This window comes from Leptonychotes weddellii, chromosome 6 (genome assembly GCF_054177405.1).
Source record: "Leptonychotes weddellii isolate Sample4059 chromosome 6, ASM5417740v2, whole genome shotgun sequence".
NCBI classification, from domain to species: domain Eukaryota; kingdom Metazoa; phylum Chordata; class Mammalia; order Carnivora; family Phocidae; genus Leptonychotes; species Leptonychotes weddellii.
The window spans coordinates 4,854,874-4,872,622 of NC_138374.1; the positions used below are offsets into that span (position 1 = coordinate 4,854,874).

General features: G+C 45.1%; 1 protein-coding gene across 1 annotated transcript in view; it reads right to left on the reverse strand.

The window, feature by feature from the left end:
* The window catches only part of DOCK1 (dedicator of cytokinesis 1), a 414,563-nt gene that overhangs the window by 313,533 nt on the left and 83,281 nt on the right, over positions 1–17,749 (reverse strand). Inside the window, exons 12-13 of the mRNA XM_081823034.1 lie at positions 8,586–8,656; positions 7,714–7,820 (exon numbers count right to left, since the gene is read on the reverse strand). Of these exons, the coding sequence (XP_081679160.1) occupies positions 7,714–7,820; positions 8,586–8,656 (178 nt within the window). The remainder of the gene's footprint in view (positions 1–7,713; positions 7,821–8,585; positions 8,657–17,749) is intronic.

A 17,749-nucleotide genomic window follows, 5' to 3' on the forward strand; every position in this document is an offset into this window, starting at 1 on the left:
GGTAACCTATCATGCGGGTACAGAACTAATCTCATATAGCTTGGAAGGAATCATGAACTGGGGAGACTCAGAGACTTGCCGTCCTGATGCCCTGTGTGAGCATGAACAGATACAGGACAACAGAGGCAGCCTCTTCTAAGGTTGCTCTTCTTGCTCCCAACATCAAGCAACAGGGATAGGAGCCCACCCAGAGGTGGGTACAGAACCAGGGATCAACAGACTATGATAAAGGTCAGACCAAATACAAGCTGAGGAACTACCCGTTTGATCACAGATATGAGTCCCAACACACACACACAAAAAAGAAAAGTATGACAACTCCATGAGCACAACACTGCAATTTTGCTTATTTATTTTTGCATAGTTTTACATTTATTTATATGTTTGTTTATTCATATATTTGTATCTTATCTTGTTCCATATGGCATTTGAAGTGAGTTCTGTATTCAGAATGTATTATTCATATAGTGGATGTGAAATAGTTTAAGAACAGAGTGGGCGATGGATTTCTAACAAGGCAACTCCTTAATCAGCACCACAGTGGTGGACAGCTCCCTGCCTGGGATTTTGCTTACAAATTAGTAGGACTTGTTGCTTAACTCCTGGGCCCTTACCTGTAAATTAAGAGAATTACTTTTTCCAATTATACATTTTTAAGCTGATGGCTCTGAAGCCTCTCAGAGGAATCAAACTTGCTAACCAACAGTCCTGAGCACATGGTAGGTGCTCAACAAATTATAACGGAATGGAAATGGATATAATTAAGAAAATGAAATTGAGTTCACCCTCCTAGATTCAATAAGCCCTTTCTAAAAGGCTGCACTGTTTTAACAGATAGTCTTTTCAAACACTCATATAATGAATGATATAGAGTGATATATAGAATGAGGTATGAAAAAGGTACAGTACTTTAGAGATAAAGATTAAAATTGTCTCAAAAATAGAAGAGGAGAAAATGATTTCACATTCCACCATTATTTCAAGAACTGGTCTTTGGGGTTCAAAGCTAGGAACATTCCATAGAAGTCATCAGCACGACTAACTAATTAAAGTATCCCAGAATGCTATACATGTGGAACGTTACATGACTGTGTCACATGACGGCCCCAACCCCAATTTTCCTTTCTGTACAATATCCCTCAAGTTAACAAAACTACTGCAGAGTAGCTCTGGGTTTAAGATCCCCTCAATCAAGAGAAATATCTCTCCATTTTTCACAGTGGAGAAGCTCAAGAGATTTTATTTTGATTTGTTTATGGATCGAAGCATTAAGAAGGTATATTTTATTATAAATCTGTATTAAACATGTAGCTATTCTTTCTACAATAGAAGTTGATTGATAGAGTGATTTTAAGAAATAAAAATTTTATATCTGGGATTAATCACAACAAAAATAGTCTGGAAATCTGACTTCAATATTTCCTAATAGCTAGCCCCATTGGTCTCTGAGCCTTTGCCCTCAGATTTCAAAGGGCTGCCGTAATTAATGTTTCTAACATTAAAAAGGAGAGTATCACTCTGCTTGATAACTAGAAGAATCATTCACCTTGAAAATAAGCATGAGGAAAATAATTTAAGCTCTCTAGGCCTACATTTTGAAGAAGCTCTGTATTGTTCAAAAATGGAACACAAGTAAGTTTTATGAGGCTGACGAACACGGTCTAAAAGGAGCCTGTTTGCTACACTGAAAGAAAAAGCCATGGGAATGGCCAGAAAATGAGGGGATGGCACACTTCCCATTCCTACTCACTGCTAGATTCCAACCATCAGGGGAAAAAAACAAACCCAAAAATGAAAAACAAACAAAGGGGTGCCAATGAATAGCGAGCTTAAAAACAACGTAATCCACCAAGAGTATTAAACTCCTGCCAAGACTATAAAGGGATTATCATGCCACTAAGTCTTCACATCTTTACTCTTTAAATCTTATCCTACCTTGCAAAACCCAAAAAATTTAAGACACAATGGTAAGTACATAATAAGCTCTAAAGAAAGTCTTCGGGTTGGTTTGGTCACTTTCAATATGGGAATATGGAAAGGTCAGTTCCTGAAAGACAAAGATGATACAGCGTTAACTGGCATGAGTTCTCCCAAAGGTCTCCGGTTCAGAGCCACGGTGGAAAGGAGCCCATGTGGGTGAGAGCGTGTGTTCCAGAAGCTCTCTCGGCTTAACTCAGAGGCATCTTGCAAGTATGTCCAATGCTCTTGACTAATTTGAAAGTTAATGCTATCTCAGGTTGATTCCTTTTTTCCCCAATTGTTATACCATTAACGTAAAACGTTTTTGTGGGCATAAATCCTAAACCTTGGTGTCCCAGTGTTTATTTTAATTTAATTACTCTGAAACTTTTCATTTCTATAATAGGATTTAAGCTTTAATTTTCACAGCTTTTGTCAGATATGTGGGCAACACTATAATCACAGGGGAACAAAGCTACAAATGCACAAATCATGAAGCTCTGACCTTTCTATCTCTTTGTATCTTGCTTTGAAAATCTGCTCACTCCACACCACAGATTATATGCAAGAGTCATCTTTTTGTGAAGCACATAATCTATTTAACCAGCTTTCAAGTAGTCAAGTCACATCACGAGACAACGCTTGGAAGCCATTACCGCCCATTCATTGGCTCTCGTGCACAGCATGCTAAGGAGTCGGACGCCCTTCGCCTCCGCTCAAGAGCAGGAACATCCAAGGTGGAGTGCAGACGCCAGCCTGGGGACCAGTCCCTTTGCACATCCTCCCTTTCCCGAAACAAAGTCATTCGCTCTTTAAATACCACCGTACTTGTGAAAATCCATCCTAAATGACATGCTGTGGTGGCTAGGATTTGCTTCAAAATATCTGGGGGAGGAGCACAGAGATAAAAACAAGACCAACCAGGACTTAATACGTCTGGAAGCCCAGTGAGGAGGCCGCAGGCATGTTACATTCTTCTTTCCATTTTTCTCTATGATTAAAACTTTCCATAATTTTAACAAAATCTATCTTGAATACAGAAGTAGAGCTGAACTGTCCCCCTCCCCCACCTCACATTTCCACAAAACTGAGAAAGAACTAAATCAGGAGCAAAAAGATGATCTTGATTTTACAAAACTTCTCACGGATGACCCTCCACAGCTTAAGTCCCTCAGGAGTCTTCGTTTTCCATCTCTCCTTATGTTATTCCTCCTCAAAGACAACTCCTTCCTCCTCCATGATCAATCCATTCAGAGCCAAGAGTACGAGAGACAGCCAGCTTCCCTGTGCAAACACACAACCTCTCCTCCCCTAAATCAAATGCACTACATATGTATGCAACAGATCACCCTTCCTTCTCTGTGCTGCTCCCTGAGAAGAAGTGCTGGATGTGGACATCCAAGTCCATTTTTGTTCATGCAAAAATACGCCCTGAGGACGTCCCTGACGCCAGGCACTGTCCTAGGAGCCAGCGATCAAGCAGCTACAATGTGAACAAGAAGGCCATGCTCAGGGATCTCTCATGCGAGGGAGAGACCACGGATAAAAAGCAAGCCAAAAAGAAAAACTATGCCATGATTTCAGTTGGTGGGGAGTGGCAGGAGCAGGCTTGGGGTGGAGTGGCTGGGGGTGTTCTGTGCAGAGTGATCAGAGCACCTCTCAGAGGAAGCTCCCTATAACCCTTTTCTTTATTTGATCCAGGTCTATTGACTTTTAGCTCGTATTCGACATGATAATTACCCTCCCCGATGAGGGCAAGATCTTAATTGCCATCTTTTACTGAATCCCCCACAAAAATGAGAGACATAGCTAAAGCTGATCGACTGTGCCTAAATGCGAGATGCAAATCACAGCACTATGCATATATTCATCTTCAAAATGTAGGATATAGGCAACAAGAACAGGGCAGGTGAGGAAGCTGAAGCCAGGAGGGTAACTTGTCGAAGGTCAGTGAGTTAGCAGGTACTAGAGACAGGATTTGAAGCCAGGCAGTGTGATCATAAAGCCCACGCACTCAGTCCTGTTGTGTACCCCCGCCCTCATCACAGAGAGGCCTTCAGAAATACATAGTTCTTGATTAATGAGGAAGCAAAATCATTTGTAGGAGAAATGATGCAAACAAGTCATTCATTTATTTATTTATTTATTTTTACAAATCAAAGTTAAAGGAGAGGGCCACGGGCTCAGGTCAAGGCTGATGGCGCTGACAGGCAACCGCGCTGTGAGTAGTCGAGTCTCCGGGCCCTGGCGCTGGCTTTATCAGCACACTATGGGGCAGACATCCGCCGTGGCCACCGGGTGCACCCCAGCTCCTGAAGAGCCTTCTCACACCTGGGAGAGGTCTCTCTATTACGAGCCATGCCTCCCCCGTACAGAAGTCGGGACAAGGCCACAGCCACTCTTGCAACAACTGTAATGCAGACTATGTTCCAGGTTCTGCCGGGAGCCCTGATGCAACTGGAAACAAGCCGTGGGGGGGACAGCTCTGTGCAGAGCTCCCATTTCCTTTGACCAGGGTGGCGGCTGCAGAAGAAGCAGGAGTCGCAAGGCCCTGATCCAGAAGGAGCACGGCGGCTGGGACACCTGTTCGTGGACAGTGACAGTGAGAGCAGCTAAGGTGTCCACACCCATTGGGGTCAAACGACCCTCTCTGTCAAAACACACATCTCCTGCCATAGCCTAGCAAACTCAGCTGGATAATCCATCCTCCGTTTCCGTGTCCTTCAGAGGACAGAGAAGCAGCAGTTGGGAAAACAAGGCTGAAACAACAGGGCACTGCAAGCCTCAGCTTACTGGGACCCGCACCTGGCAAAGGAAGGCCTCTCTGCAGAACAGCAATCCCAGTGTCAGTGTTCCCAGCCAGCCTTGCTGCACACACATCAGCCTGGCTCTCCCACTGAAGGGACACACCTCCAACTCTAGAATGTATTCGATATTGGGGGGAGGAGGAAAGCAACGTTTTAGAGCAAAGCAACTAAGTGAGTCCCTTCTATGAGTAAGGCAACGCACATGCCGGTGAGCAAAGACAGGGCCTGGAGCCCCCGCTGGGGAACCTGGAGGAGCCACATGGTCATGCACCCGGACCACATCCTCGAGAGAACATTTACTACGGGCTAGCAGCTTCGGTGGCTTAGGCAGCTAACTCTGGTTATATCCGGTTCTAGAACTCTGGACACGTGGGGTGATAGGCTGACTGGCTCCACTGGGATCAGGAAGAGCACACGGACCAGGACCATTGTTACAAATTAACAAGAACTGGAACAAAGCAGGAAAATCAGGGCCATCACATCTCATCAGAAAATACTGTGGCTTCAATGATTTATACCAAATGTGGCAGAGAATATTTTACAAAGTAATGACATCTTTGTGAGAACAGACCAACCGGACAACTTCCACTGATTCATCTTTCCTGACAAGGAGGGAAGACGGCTGTAGGCCGCCTTGAAGAAGCAGGGAGCCTGCAGATGAGAAAAATCAGGGTTGTCTTCGGGATCCCTTCCCAGAAAGATTCTTAACACTTAAAGCCTGCAGGCAGGCAGGGGGGCGGGCGTGGGGCTTTTTCACATTGGACATTGGACAATGTATTCTAAAACACTTCCGGATCACCCGTGAGCATCTGGAAGTGAGTCTGGGCTGTGAGTGGTGGCTTAAGACAAGGCTACTGACTGGGCAGCTAGGGGGCTGCTTCTAAGACATGAGGCTTCAGGTGAACGGTGGCTCTCAGAGCTCCCGCTCAGTCTCGATTCACATATTTCACACAACCTGACAATCACCAAATACCACAGCTGACAAAATTACCAAAAATAAATAGAAGGGTCCCTTCCAGCTTTCTACTAGCTAAGGAAATAAAGATAAGTTTCACTAGAAAAAAACATTCCCTTGAAATGTTTTCTTAAAAGAAGTTCTATTTTAAATATTCTTTTTTTTTTTTTTTTAATTTTATTTATTTATTTTTTTGACAGAGAGAGACAGCAAGGGAGGGAACACAAGCAGGGGGAGTGGGAGAGGGAGAAGCAGGCTTCCCGCCGAGCAGGGAGCCCTATGCGGGGCTCGATCCCAGGACCCTGGGATCATGACCTGAGCCGAAGGCAGACGCTTAACGACTGAGCCACCCAGGCGCCCCTATTTTAAATATTCTTAATTGAACCATTTATGTTTTAGGTCCTTATTCGAAGACAGCGAAGTGATATGTGGCGCAAAGTTTTGCAACAGAAATTATGCCATACAGGGAAGAAGGACTTCCCTATATCAACAGTCAGTAAAAGTATAATCAATACATTGACAATTGTTATTAATTGATAATTGTTCATTCAGTGAAGTGGTTTGTGGTGGTGGTGGTGGTGTGTGTCTTGGGGTTGGATGGTTAGAAGAAGGGACATCAATAACCTACCTAATATAATCCAAATAGAAAACTTCCACGGGATTTTACTTGTTCTGGTATAAAATGTCATCAATATGGAAAGAAACAACGAAGCAGAAGTCCCCATGCATCACCCCCATCATCATGCCCTCTTGAACCCCATAGTTTCACCAAACTTTAGAAGACACCTGGAGAATGAATAATTCAAGACCCAGCCCTCCAATGAGACCCTAAAGTATGGACAGTCGGGATTGGTAGCTTAAAGAGATTTTTGTGCTTTTGAATCCCAACCTACGGCAATCGAGCTGACTTTCATTTATGCAAGTGAGCAATGGGCTTGTGGCCCAGACACAGAGGTTTGGAGGGGATGCAGAAACCCACTCACTTCTTGGTTTGCTGGTTTCTCTCAAAAAGAAACACTCCCACTCAAATGAAGTCTTAACATTTTTGCTTCACAGAAGCCTTAGCAGTAAGCGTAAACTCCAGTGCAGTGATAAAGTTCAATCAAGAAATCAGGTTAAAACCAGCAGGAAAGCACAGGGTACAGGAGCCCAGAAGATACAAAAGACTAATCTAGACATACACTGAGTTCTCGGCGCAGCCAGGAGCTCAACAGGAAATCCCCGGCCAGGCTGCTCCATCCCTGAAACACCACACACGGGGACAAAAGAAAACTAATGCAATAGCCAAATATCTGGAAACAAACAGAAGAGTAGAAATCTGTGTCTCTCAGTCAGAATGTCACTCAACGGTCCCCACATCTGCCTCTACTAAATGAGAAAGGTTGTGGAATTATGCAAAGGTTTTAAGCTTTCAAAAAAACTCCTTGACAAGTGTAAAATATTAATTCAATCTGTCCAAATAGAAAGAAAGTGATTAATAAAAAGGGTAGGGAGATAACGTGGGGAAATAGAAGGTGTTCCTCAGGATAAATGAGTTGAGGAATCATTAAAATTCTTATTACTTTGAGCAGGGTTTGAGGAAACCCTGTCAAAGAATGCAAAATTGAGGAAAGACAACCATTATTTCTAAATTTAAAGAAAACTTGACATTTTTCTTTGCAATCATCTGAATGGAAGCAGGTGATTGCCTCCCCAGGATAGACAATCACACATCTTAAAGGCTACAATGTAAGCTGATTATTTTAGGGCTTTGGTGTACACCTAAATTACAGACTACGAGGTTTTCCCCTTCATCTTTCAATGATCTATTACTCCACTGTGTGTCAATTACCATTCTTCTTGTAGGGGCTAAATCTTCCTGTCTTGTAATGGAGCTGTTTTAATTGGTTGCAACCTCCACTCCTGTTGGCATGGAGGAGAGAATTCAGAAGGGACAAGGCCTTTAGACAATGAATGATGTGACAATTTCATGATTCTCAGGGTTCGACTCACCATGGTGTGTGAAGAGGTCACTGTGAATGATTTCAATCAAGCAATACAGCTTCTGAATGGTCAGCAAACCCATGGGAACATTTAGGATGAAATCAGTAAACATTTTGCTGTAATGAAAAACACAAGTGAAAAGAGTTTAGGGATATACAGCAAAATGATCCACTGTGTTCAAGACGGTACCAAGATGCAAGGTTATTAAATGGTGATTAAGCTCTACCAGAATACTGGAGATTGCCCATTATCCAATATGGGCCAACATCTCATCCAACAAAATGATGTTTTAAAATGTTATTTTTCACTTCGTACCCACTCAAAGGGCTATAATCCAAAAGAGAGACAACAACAAGTGTTGGCTAGGATATGAAGAAATTGAGGTTTGCTGTGGTTTTGTTAATATTATTAATATTATCTTAAGTGACAACTCCTGACCATTCTGCCTGAGGCTTGCAGTCCGTCAGTTAGGAACTCACGGAAGAGCGGTTGTGCATGCTGAGGGGCAGGGGAGGGGAGTGCATAGTAAATCTCCAGTGTCAGATATTTTAGGTGCTGAAGACAAAACAAAAACCCAACCACCACATTGTGAAATTCAACCTCAAAAGAACACAAAATGCCAAATTTGTATGATCTACCCATTGGCCTACAAGCAATCCTCTAAAGAAAATATTGTGTTGACAGATGATGTCTTTTCCATATAAAGTCACAATTAGGGAAGTGTCATAGACACCACAACCAGCATGTGTTTGTTCTAGAATGATCCAGGGCACTGATGTCTGCCAGCATGAGACTGAGCCTCGAGCCTCTCATAAGCTCCCTGCAGGGAAAGGAGGCAGAGTGAAAGATGTGGGAAGCCTGCCCCTCAGGTGCTTCCTTACCTGAGCTCTTTGGGATCGAACACCAACTTCACATCGTTGACAATAGTTGGCAAGTACTTCAACGCCGCCCCCTGCAAACCAAGAGCAAAGAATGCTGAGCCTAGTGCAGTCTGGCAAATGTTAATACAAATCTGTAATTACAAGGAAGAACCACAGACATAGCAAGAAGGGAAAGATCAGTTTCTAGATGAGACGATGAGATTACCAAACACAACAAAAATAGAGCAAAGAAAAAAACCTGTGATCCACAAACAATGGTGATTTGTTACCTGGATATCTTGACACATAATAATTCCACAGAGGCCAACAGTTATTGCCTGTTGACTGAATGTCTATACTGCGCTAAGCTTTTGTGTGATTTTCTCCTTAACCCTAATGAAGCTATGGCGGATGAAGATCTGTGTCTTCACAGATTCCCTACCATTCAAATCACTGCAGTTCCTTCACATTCAACATCTAAAATGATTGTCTTTGTTCCACTCCAAAACTGTTTTCTGTATGTCCGTGCATCCCTTAATTAGGAATCTGTGTTTTTTCTCTAGTAACCTTATCTCTTATGTTCATATCTTGTATCATCCAGAAAATCCACAGTCTCAAAAAATAAGAGTGATGGTAATCATGATGGATCCTACTACATGCTATGTGCTGCGCTAGGACCCTTGTATATTTTATCTTTCATTCCAACAGACGTCTGACAGGGAGCTGGCTGTTGGACAGCAAGGAACCTGCCAATGGAGAAGATAATTCCTCTGCCCCTGATCACACCGTGAGAACTGAACAGAGACAGAATCAAAACTCAGTTTAGTGGGCAGCCTGAGCCCCAGCTACACCCTGATGGGAAAAGTTCGTGGATTTTCAAGTGTTCTGACCATGGTGGGCCCCCTCTAGAATCTGTGACTCTATGTAACTCCTTGTACCAGGCTGGGCTCCACCTCCCAGAATGAAATGGGGGAAATAATGCTCATGCCAAGGATATCCAGAGGTTGTATTAAAGTTCAAAATCAAGCTGAAAACAGGATAACACTTTGAACACTGGAAAATACTACACTTACTGCATAAACAATTGTTAGCATTATTTTCTGAAAGCAAAAAAGTAGTGTTTAAAAAAATAAATCAGACGAACCATGAGAGACGATGGACTCTGAAAAACAAACTGAGGGTTCTAGAGAGCAGGGAGGTGGGAGGATGGGTTAGCCTGGTGATGGGTATTAAAGAGGGCACGTTCTGCATGGAGCACTGGGTGTTATGCACAAACAATGAATCATGGAACACTACATCTAAAACTAATGATGTAATGTATGGTGATTAACATAACAATTAAAAAATAAATAAATCAGTCAAAATGGAGTCACTTGTGCTAACCTCCATGTCAGCAAACCAAGGCTTCATACCTAAACAAACTGCAGTTTCAGCCTCTCCCAGGAACATAAGATTAAACTACTCAATCTGGAGGGGCGCCTGGGTGGCCCAGTCAGTTAAGCACCTGCCTTCAGCTCAGGTCACATGATCCCAGGGTCCTGGGATTGAGCCCCAACCATGTCAGGCTCCTTGCTCAGCAGGAAGCCTGCTTCTCCCTCTCCCTGTGCCCCTCCCCCTGCTTGTGTGCTCTCTCTCAAATAAATAAATATCTTAAAAAAAAAAAAAAAAACTAGTCAATCTGGAACTTTCTGGTCAGTACTACTGAGGTAATCCACCTGACAACCCCTTCCATCCCTCGAAGAAGGAACAGGTAGCCTGCTCTTTCCTTGTCCCTGTCTCTTTCTGCCTATAAAAGTCTCATTTTGTCCAGCTCTTCAGAGCTCCTTTCTACTTGCTAGATGGGATGCTGTCCAATTCGTAAATCATTGAATAAGGCCAATTATATCTTCAAATTTACTCAGTTGAATTTTGTTTTTTGACAGCAAAAGCCCACTTTAACATAATACCCTGAATATATATGGTCAACTGTTTGCAACAAAGGAACACAGGCCCCTCCCCTACCCCACCAAGTGAAACTGGTTCCATACCTCACACCCTATACAAAAATTAACTTTAAGTGGATCATACATCTTAAACATAAAACTTAAAAACTACACAACTTCTAGAAGATACTTGTGATGGGCTAAGCAGCGATTTCTTAGGTAGGATACCAAAAGCACGATTTGTAAAAGAAAAAAATAAACTGTAGTTCATCAAAATAAAAACTTCTGCTCTTTAAAACACACTGCAAAGATAATAAAAGATGAGTCACCACACACTAAGAGAAAGTAATTGCAAACATGTATCTGATCAAGATTTGTATACAGCATATCCAAAGAACACTTAAAACTCAATAATGAGAAAACAGTCTTCCCCCCAAATAGGCCAAAGATTTGAAAAGACACTTTGCCGAAGAAGATATATGGATGGCAAATAAGCCCTTGAAAAGATGCTCAGCATCATTAGTCACCAGGGAAATGCAAATTAAAACCACAGTGAAATATCACTAACACCTATTAGAATTGCAAAAAAAAAAAAAAGAACTGACAATCTCAAGTGCTGTTGCGTAGGCTGCTGGGCTGAATGCAAAACAAGGTCAGCAACTGCAGAAAAGCACAAGACAGTTTCTCATGAAGTCAGAAATGCACTCCCCATACAGCCGAGCGACTGTACTCCTGAGTCTTGACCCAATGAACTGCAAACCTAACGCTCCCACGAAACCCTGCATGTGCATGTTTACAGTAGTTTTATTTGTAATCATCAAAAAGTAGAAACTACTCAAAAGTCCCTCAAGAGGTGAATCCATACAATGCAACACTACTCGGTAATAAAAAAAAAAAAAAAAAATCAAGCTCCTGTTACACACTACATGGATGAATCTCAAATGCGCTCTGAGAAGTAAAAAAGACAAACTCAAAAGGCTACATACCATGTGATTCCATCTTCAAAACACTCTGGAAAAGGCACACCTATAGGCTGGAGGTGGAGGAGGGCTTGTCTACACTGGGGGAAGCAGGAATGCAGGCGGTGATGGCACTCTACTATATGACTCTATGCAAACAGAACCTTAATTTTCAAAATGAATAAAACTATTTTATTGCCTGGGTAGCCAGGCATGGAAAAGGCCTGAGAGAATGTTCTTGAATCTCAACACTGGTGCCTAAGAGGTAAGTGGTCGATTCCCATTGCTTCAAATGAGTTCACGTTTCCTAATTTGTAGCTTGGGAATATTCTGTCCGTGCCTCAGGCTCTTCTAGATGCTCCACCCTGTGGACACAATACATCCTCAGAAGAACATGAGAAAGGTCTGCTATCCCCTTTCACAGATGACAGAGCAGAGGCATGCAGAGAAGTCATGTGTCCAGATTCACACTGCTGGGATCTGGAGCAAGGCTGAGCACGTCCACGGTGAGCGCGAAGCCAGCACACGACTCATCACCGCCTACCTCTGTGCCGCACTGGCTCGATGAGATGGGGCAGGAAAGCAGTGTTCTGCACTGCACATTCACCAAGGCTTGCTTTCTAGGTGTTGACCCTGTCCTTCAATGCCAGCCAGATCAAGGGATCCCAACTCCCTCCTATGAGATTCAACTTGGCAATGTATCGAGTTACTGCAGGTTACCCCCATTTCACGAGGGCGAAGCAGACGGAGACAAACAGGATGGGCCTTTATGGGACGGCCGGGCGCCACATTACCCAGGCAGACTGAGCTCCAGGGCAGGGCCAGGGCTCCCTAGGGCTTCCGCCCAACCAGAGGTCACAGTGACGCCCACCAAAAGGGACATGTGCCCACTGTGACCCCAAAATACTGTCTAACACAGAAGTTTGCCTAACAGACCAAGATCCTACAGCCAGTACTACAGGTACTTGGGTTTAGAGAGAACAGAGATGACCACGCACCTGCCATCAAGCCCGGCTTAAGTAACCAAGGACGGAACAGAGGGAATGAAGAGAATGGGACGAGCAGGCTCCAACCAGGAGCGCCCACACATCTGTGCACCACCCAGGCTGAGAGAGGGAGCGTCCACCTCCAACAGACTGAATCCTGACCCTGGGCTCAGCGCGGACCCTCTGCCCTCTGTCGCCCCTCCTCCTTCCAGGTGACTCAGTCCTCACATCAGCTGGCTCCTTCCCTCTGCATGTGAGCTCACGCCGGTCTCTCCGGAGACCTCCCTCCCATCCTGCACCAGCAGTGTCCGCTGCCCAGCATACTCCCACCTCTGCCCTCCGTAGCCCCTCTGCAGCCCCACCTCGTCTGCATTCCCGCCAAGGAGGCCAGTGGCCTCGGCCTAGGTGAGCCTTCCCTCACCTGCCTGGCCTTCCTCCGTGCTCACTCCTCCCCCGCTTTCTGTGCAGGGCCCTGTCCCCACCACCCCTTTGAAGGTGGGTGTCCTTGGAGTCCCATTCCAGACTTCTGTCCTTCCTCCACACAGCCCTGAGGGACCCCACCTTCCTCCTGCGCGTCACACCCACACACAACGGCCACTGCGCTTCTGCGCGTGGCTGTCCCACAGAAGCTGCAGGCTCCACCTGCCACAGGCCAGTCCGCCACCTGGCCTTCCCGGGACGCCGCAGCTCAGGGCGCTGCACGGCGGAGTCCCCAGGTCACAGCCTCACCGGGATGCTCCCTCTGCTTCACAGCCGCTCCGGACCAATCACAAAGCGCGGTGGAGCCTTACCATTACGTGCCCGTGGTTCTACCACCTTCTCCACTCCTACGGTTTCTACGACCTGGTCCAGGTCCATCTGTCTCTGTCACTGCTGCTGCAGCCTCCCGTCTGACCTCCCGCCTCTACGTGGACCCCCTCGAGCTCACGCCTCAGGCTGCAGCCAGAGCAGCTTTCCTGAGATCAGATGCACTTCTCACGTAGAGACTTTGATGCATCACCCAAGTCTTGGGGTACCAGCCTGACTAGCGAGCACCCTCAGAGGCTCTGCCTCCACCTCCCTGGGGTCTCTGCTCAGAGGCCTCCACCTGCCTCTGACCCTCTCCAACTGGTGGAGCCCCTTCCAGACAGCAGGGTCTCCCTGGACCACTGCTTCCCTGAACGCTACTCCCTCTGTCGCCCCAAAACACTCAGCGTTAACCCCTGATTACTCCTCCATCTGTCGCTTAGACATCGTTTTCTTCAAGACACATGGATTCCGGCTGGGCGTCCAGAGAGACTCCTGCTCCGGGCTGGAAAAGAAGGCTGGTGTGTCTGTGTCCCCAGACCGGAGCTGCTGAGGTAACGGCGGGGCTAGTCCTCCTCTCTGGGCTCCCTCAAGCCCTGCCGAGGCTCTTACACACAGCAGACACCCCATGACATCCAGACTGACAGAGCTCTATATAAAATCACCTCTTAATTCTCAAGAGACACTCCACCTGTTTGCTTTGGGCCCACAGAAATCCCCATCCTCAGCCAAGAGAAACAACCCTATCCCCTCCAGTCTGATGAGCCGGACAGAAGAGGCAGGGACGCTGATGTCCGCGCCACCGTGGGCTCTGACTTTCCCAACCGAAAAACTAGCTCTGCCTGTTTCTAATATTGGTTATTTGTCAAGAACCTCAAGTGTTTGGGTTTCTGCTCACGCTTGCAGCAAAAGGCTTCGTTTTCTCTGTGGAGTTAGGCTGCTTCACTAAATTCAGGTCTCTTTCAAGGAGAAGGAGCAGCTGCTTCGAGAGCTTTCCAAGGTGTAGAGCACAGGACAAACAAGAGTGAGGGCTCCTGCACGGACGAGACACAGTGCTGGGTGGCATCTCATCGGCAGAAAGACCCCCCCCCAGGACAGAAAGTCCCCGATGCAGGCAAGAGAACCCACGCCGGCGTGACACACGGACACAGGTCCCAGAGCCAAGCCGTGTGCACACAAAGCCTGCCTCCGCCACTCGCTGCGGGAACCTAGGAAGACGGCACGTCCCGTGAGTGGTTCTCACTGGTAAAACGTGCTGGTTACTAGCGCCGGCGTCCAGAGACTGTTGGCAGGATGGAATGACGCTGCGTGCATGATACGCTCAGCATGCTCTCCCAAACACATCGCAGGCGTTCAACAGACGGTGGCCACTGCTGCCACCCATGGTGGGGCGGGAGAACACGGGATGTGTGCGATGCTGGCATGGAAACCCTCTTGAGCGTGTACAACTCTCAATGTGACTTCCCATTCGGTGGAAACTTTCATTTATAAAGTCCTATACAAAGTGGTAAATACGGAGGAGAATAATTTGCCGTATCACAGAATTCAGGATAATAGGAATAGGAGGCATTTGAGGACTTTTTTTCTTCTCTTATCCTATTTTTATTATTTTTTAAAAATTGGTTTGTTATTTAAACAAAATCTTGCTCAGAATATGCGGGCCAGCACGCCAACAAGGCCCCCGGCCCACAGCGCCTTGGCGGGGCTCCATGCACCAGGGTGACAATCACTAATCAGTTCACTGGGGTGTGGCCTGGGGGACAGGAGTGGAGGGGCACAAGGTCTACAGGATGCATCAGGAGAAAGAGTTGAGCGGCGCCTGGGGGGCTCAGTCCGTTGAGCATCCGACTCTTGGTTTCGGCTCAGGTCATGATCTCAGGGTCATGAGATCGAGCCCCACCCCAGTCGGCCTCTATGCCCAGCGCTGTGTCCGCTTGAGATTCTCTCTTCCTCTCCCTCTGGCCCTCTCCCCATTCGAGCATGCACTCTCTCTAAATAAATTGCCACATAACCCGTCAGAGTACCCCCATTCTGACACGGCCTAGCCAGGAAGAGAACAGCACAATATAGGAATTTAGATGACTTCACTGTGTTTAGCTTTGTTTACTCACCTCCTGTCTTTTAAGACATAACTGTACTTATCAAATCAATGTTTGCTTTCTAAGAAAGTTATTTCTTCAGGTTTGACTTTAAACCTAAGCAAATTAACGTAATGGCATTTTAAGTCCTAGCTTGCTTTTCTCTTTGAACTTGGCAAAGCTTTCATCTGCCCACCTGAGGATGGACCAGTCCAATTCTAAATGTACTTGGACCTCTGGGGAACAGACACGTTTATACTGGCCTGCTGGGGACACATGCCTGAGTCCCCTGCACACCCTGGCACACGAAGCTTTAGGTAAAACTGAAATCATCCAAACACAACAGGGCTCCCCACCACTGAGCACTGATTGAAAGCCAGTGAGCGGCGCAAAGATACCAGAAACAAAATTAGAAAGAACCACGGCCAGCAGTAAAGCTATTTCTATTTCTCTTAAAAGACAGGCAAGTTGCTAAGGGCCCCTCCTAAAAGTGAGTCCATCGCCTAATATCCTGGCAATCAAGAACTCATGATATCCAGCAATCGCAGCTCGGGTGCGGGGAGTAAGGTCAGACCTGAATCAAACTGACAAGAAGCATCTTGAAACTACAGTTTCGGAGGGAAAGAAAGATTAAATATATAGAAAGGATTATGAAGTGGCAGAAAATGCTAGAAGTTTTCTAACCGCTGAAATAGTTCAGGTTGAAGAAATTAAATAAATTGCATACTCTCCTCTAAGCAAATTTAATCATCATGCAGCTCGTGAGAATGCCAACTTAATCCAAGCCATAAAACAAAATAGAAAATGCACCTTCTACCCAGTATCAGTTCAATGTTGTAAGTGTCTCTCTGGCTAAAACTGTTACTACTGATGATGATTAATAGACACTATTTTAGGGTAAAGTTCAGGCTACATTATTCAGTATAATTATTTTAATTAAATCCATTAGCATATCTTTATATAAGATTACAAGAGCTATCAGTGATACAAAATAAGTTTTCCTTGAATAATGTATGAAGCAATTATTAATTTACATATTTCTCAAGAAAACGCATATTAAAATGATTCCATTTGGAGGTTCTGAGCTCAAATATATAAGACCCACAAGTTCTCCCTTCAGACTTAAGAGCTGCATCTTTGGAAGATTTGGGGCATAGCCGAACAACCTCCGAAGAACCAGGGCATTTCTGACACAGGAACGCGGAGCCAGACCAGTTCGGCCAACAGGAGCCTCTAGACCTGAGCTTGTGCCTTTCGGGAGGAACGGAAGAAACAGGGCAGATGGCTGGACAGAAACACAGAGCACTTTGGAGTCACCCTGCTGCCCGTGTTGCTGTAATCCAGAACAACAACCAAAAAGAGGATGACAGTGATTGCTTCTACTTCTTATACCCTATTATTAAAAAAGACTACCTACATATAATGTAGCTCAAATCTAAAAGTAACTCTTCTTTTTTATAATCAAGATTCCTTTAAGAAGACAAGACACTGGTCTTTAAAATAGCATTCCCCATCTCTACCGCCAACGCTGGTTCATTCAATCCCAACTGACAACTTAGCAGTTGAAAGAAATCATTCCTAGGAGTAGTTTCATGTTTAAATATCACCAAGTCCAAACCAAAAAAAAAAAAAAAATAATGAAAGACGTACACATTTACTAAGATTCTTCAATAAATCCAATATAAGCTCCTACACTTAAAAATCCATGTTACGGCCAACAAATATATGGGAAGATGCACTAACCATTAATGCAAATCAAAACCGCAATGAGCTATCACCTTATATCCATTAAGATAGCTGCTAGGAAAGAAGGAAGGGAGGGGTGTTGGGCAAACAAACGGGAACCCTTGTACGCTGTTGGTGGGAATGCAAACCGGTACAGCCACCAAGGAAAACAGTATGGAGTTTCCTCACAAATTAAAAATAGAATTATCATACGATCCAGCAATTTCACGTCCGGGAATATACCCAAAAGCCATGGAAGCAGGATCCTGAAGAGTGATGTGCACACCCATGTTCATTGTAGCACTATTCATAACAGCCAAGAGGTAAAAGCAACCCAACGTCCATCAGTGGATGAATAAAGAAAGAAAAAGTGGTATATATATCCGATGGAGTGTAATTCAGCCTTAAGAAAGAAAGGGATTCTGACACGTGCAGCAGCATCAATGAACCTCGAGGACATGACACTCGGTGAAATAAGCCAGTCACAAAAAGACACATTCTGCACGATCCCACTTATCCAAGATATCTCAAGTTGTCACAGTCACAGAGACAGAAAGCAGAATGGTGGCTGCCTGGGCTGGGGGCTTCGGGGATGGGATGTTGTTGTCTAATGGGGACAGAGTTTAAGTTGTGCAAGACGAAAAAGTTCCAGAGATGTCCACAGCAATATGAACACAGTTAATACTACTGAACTGTAAAAACTGTTTAGGGAATGTTTTATTATGAGGC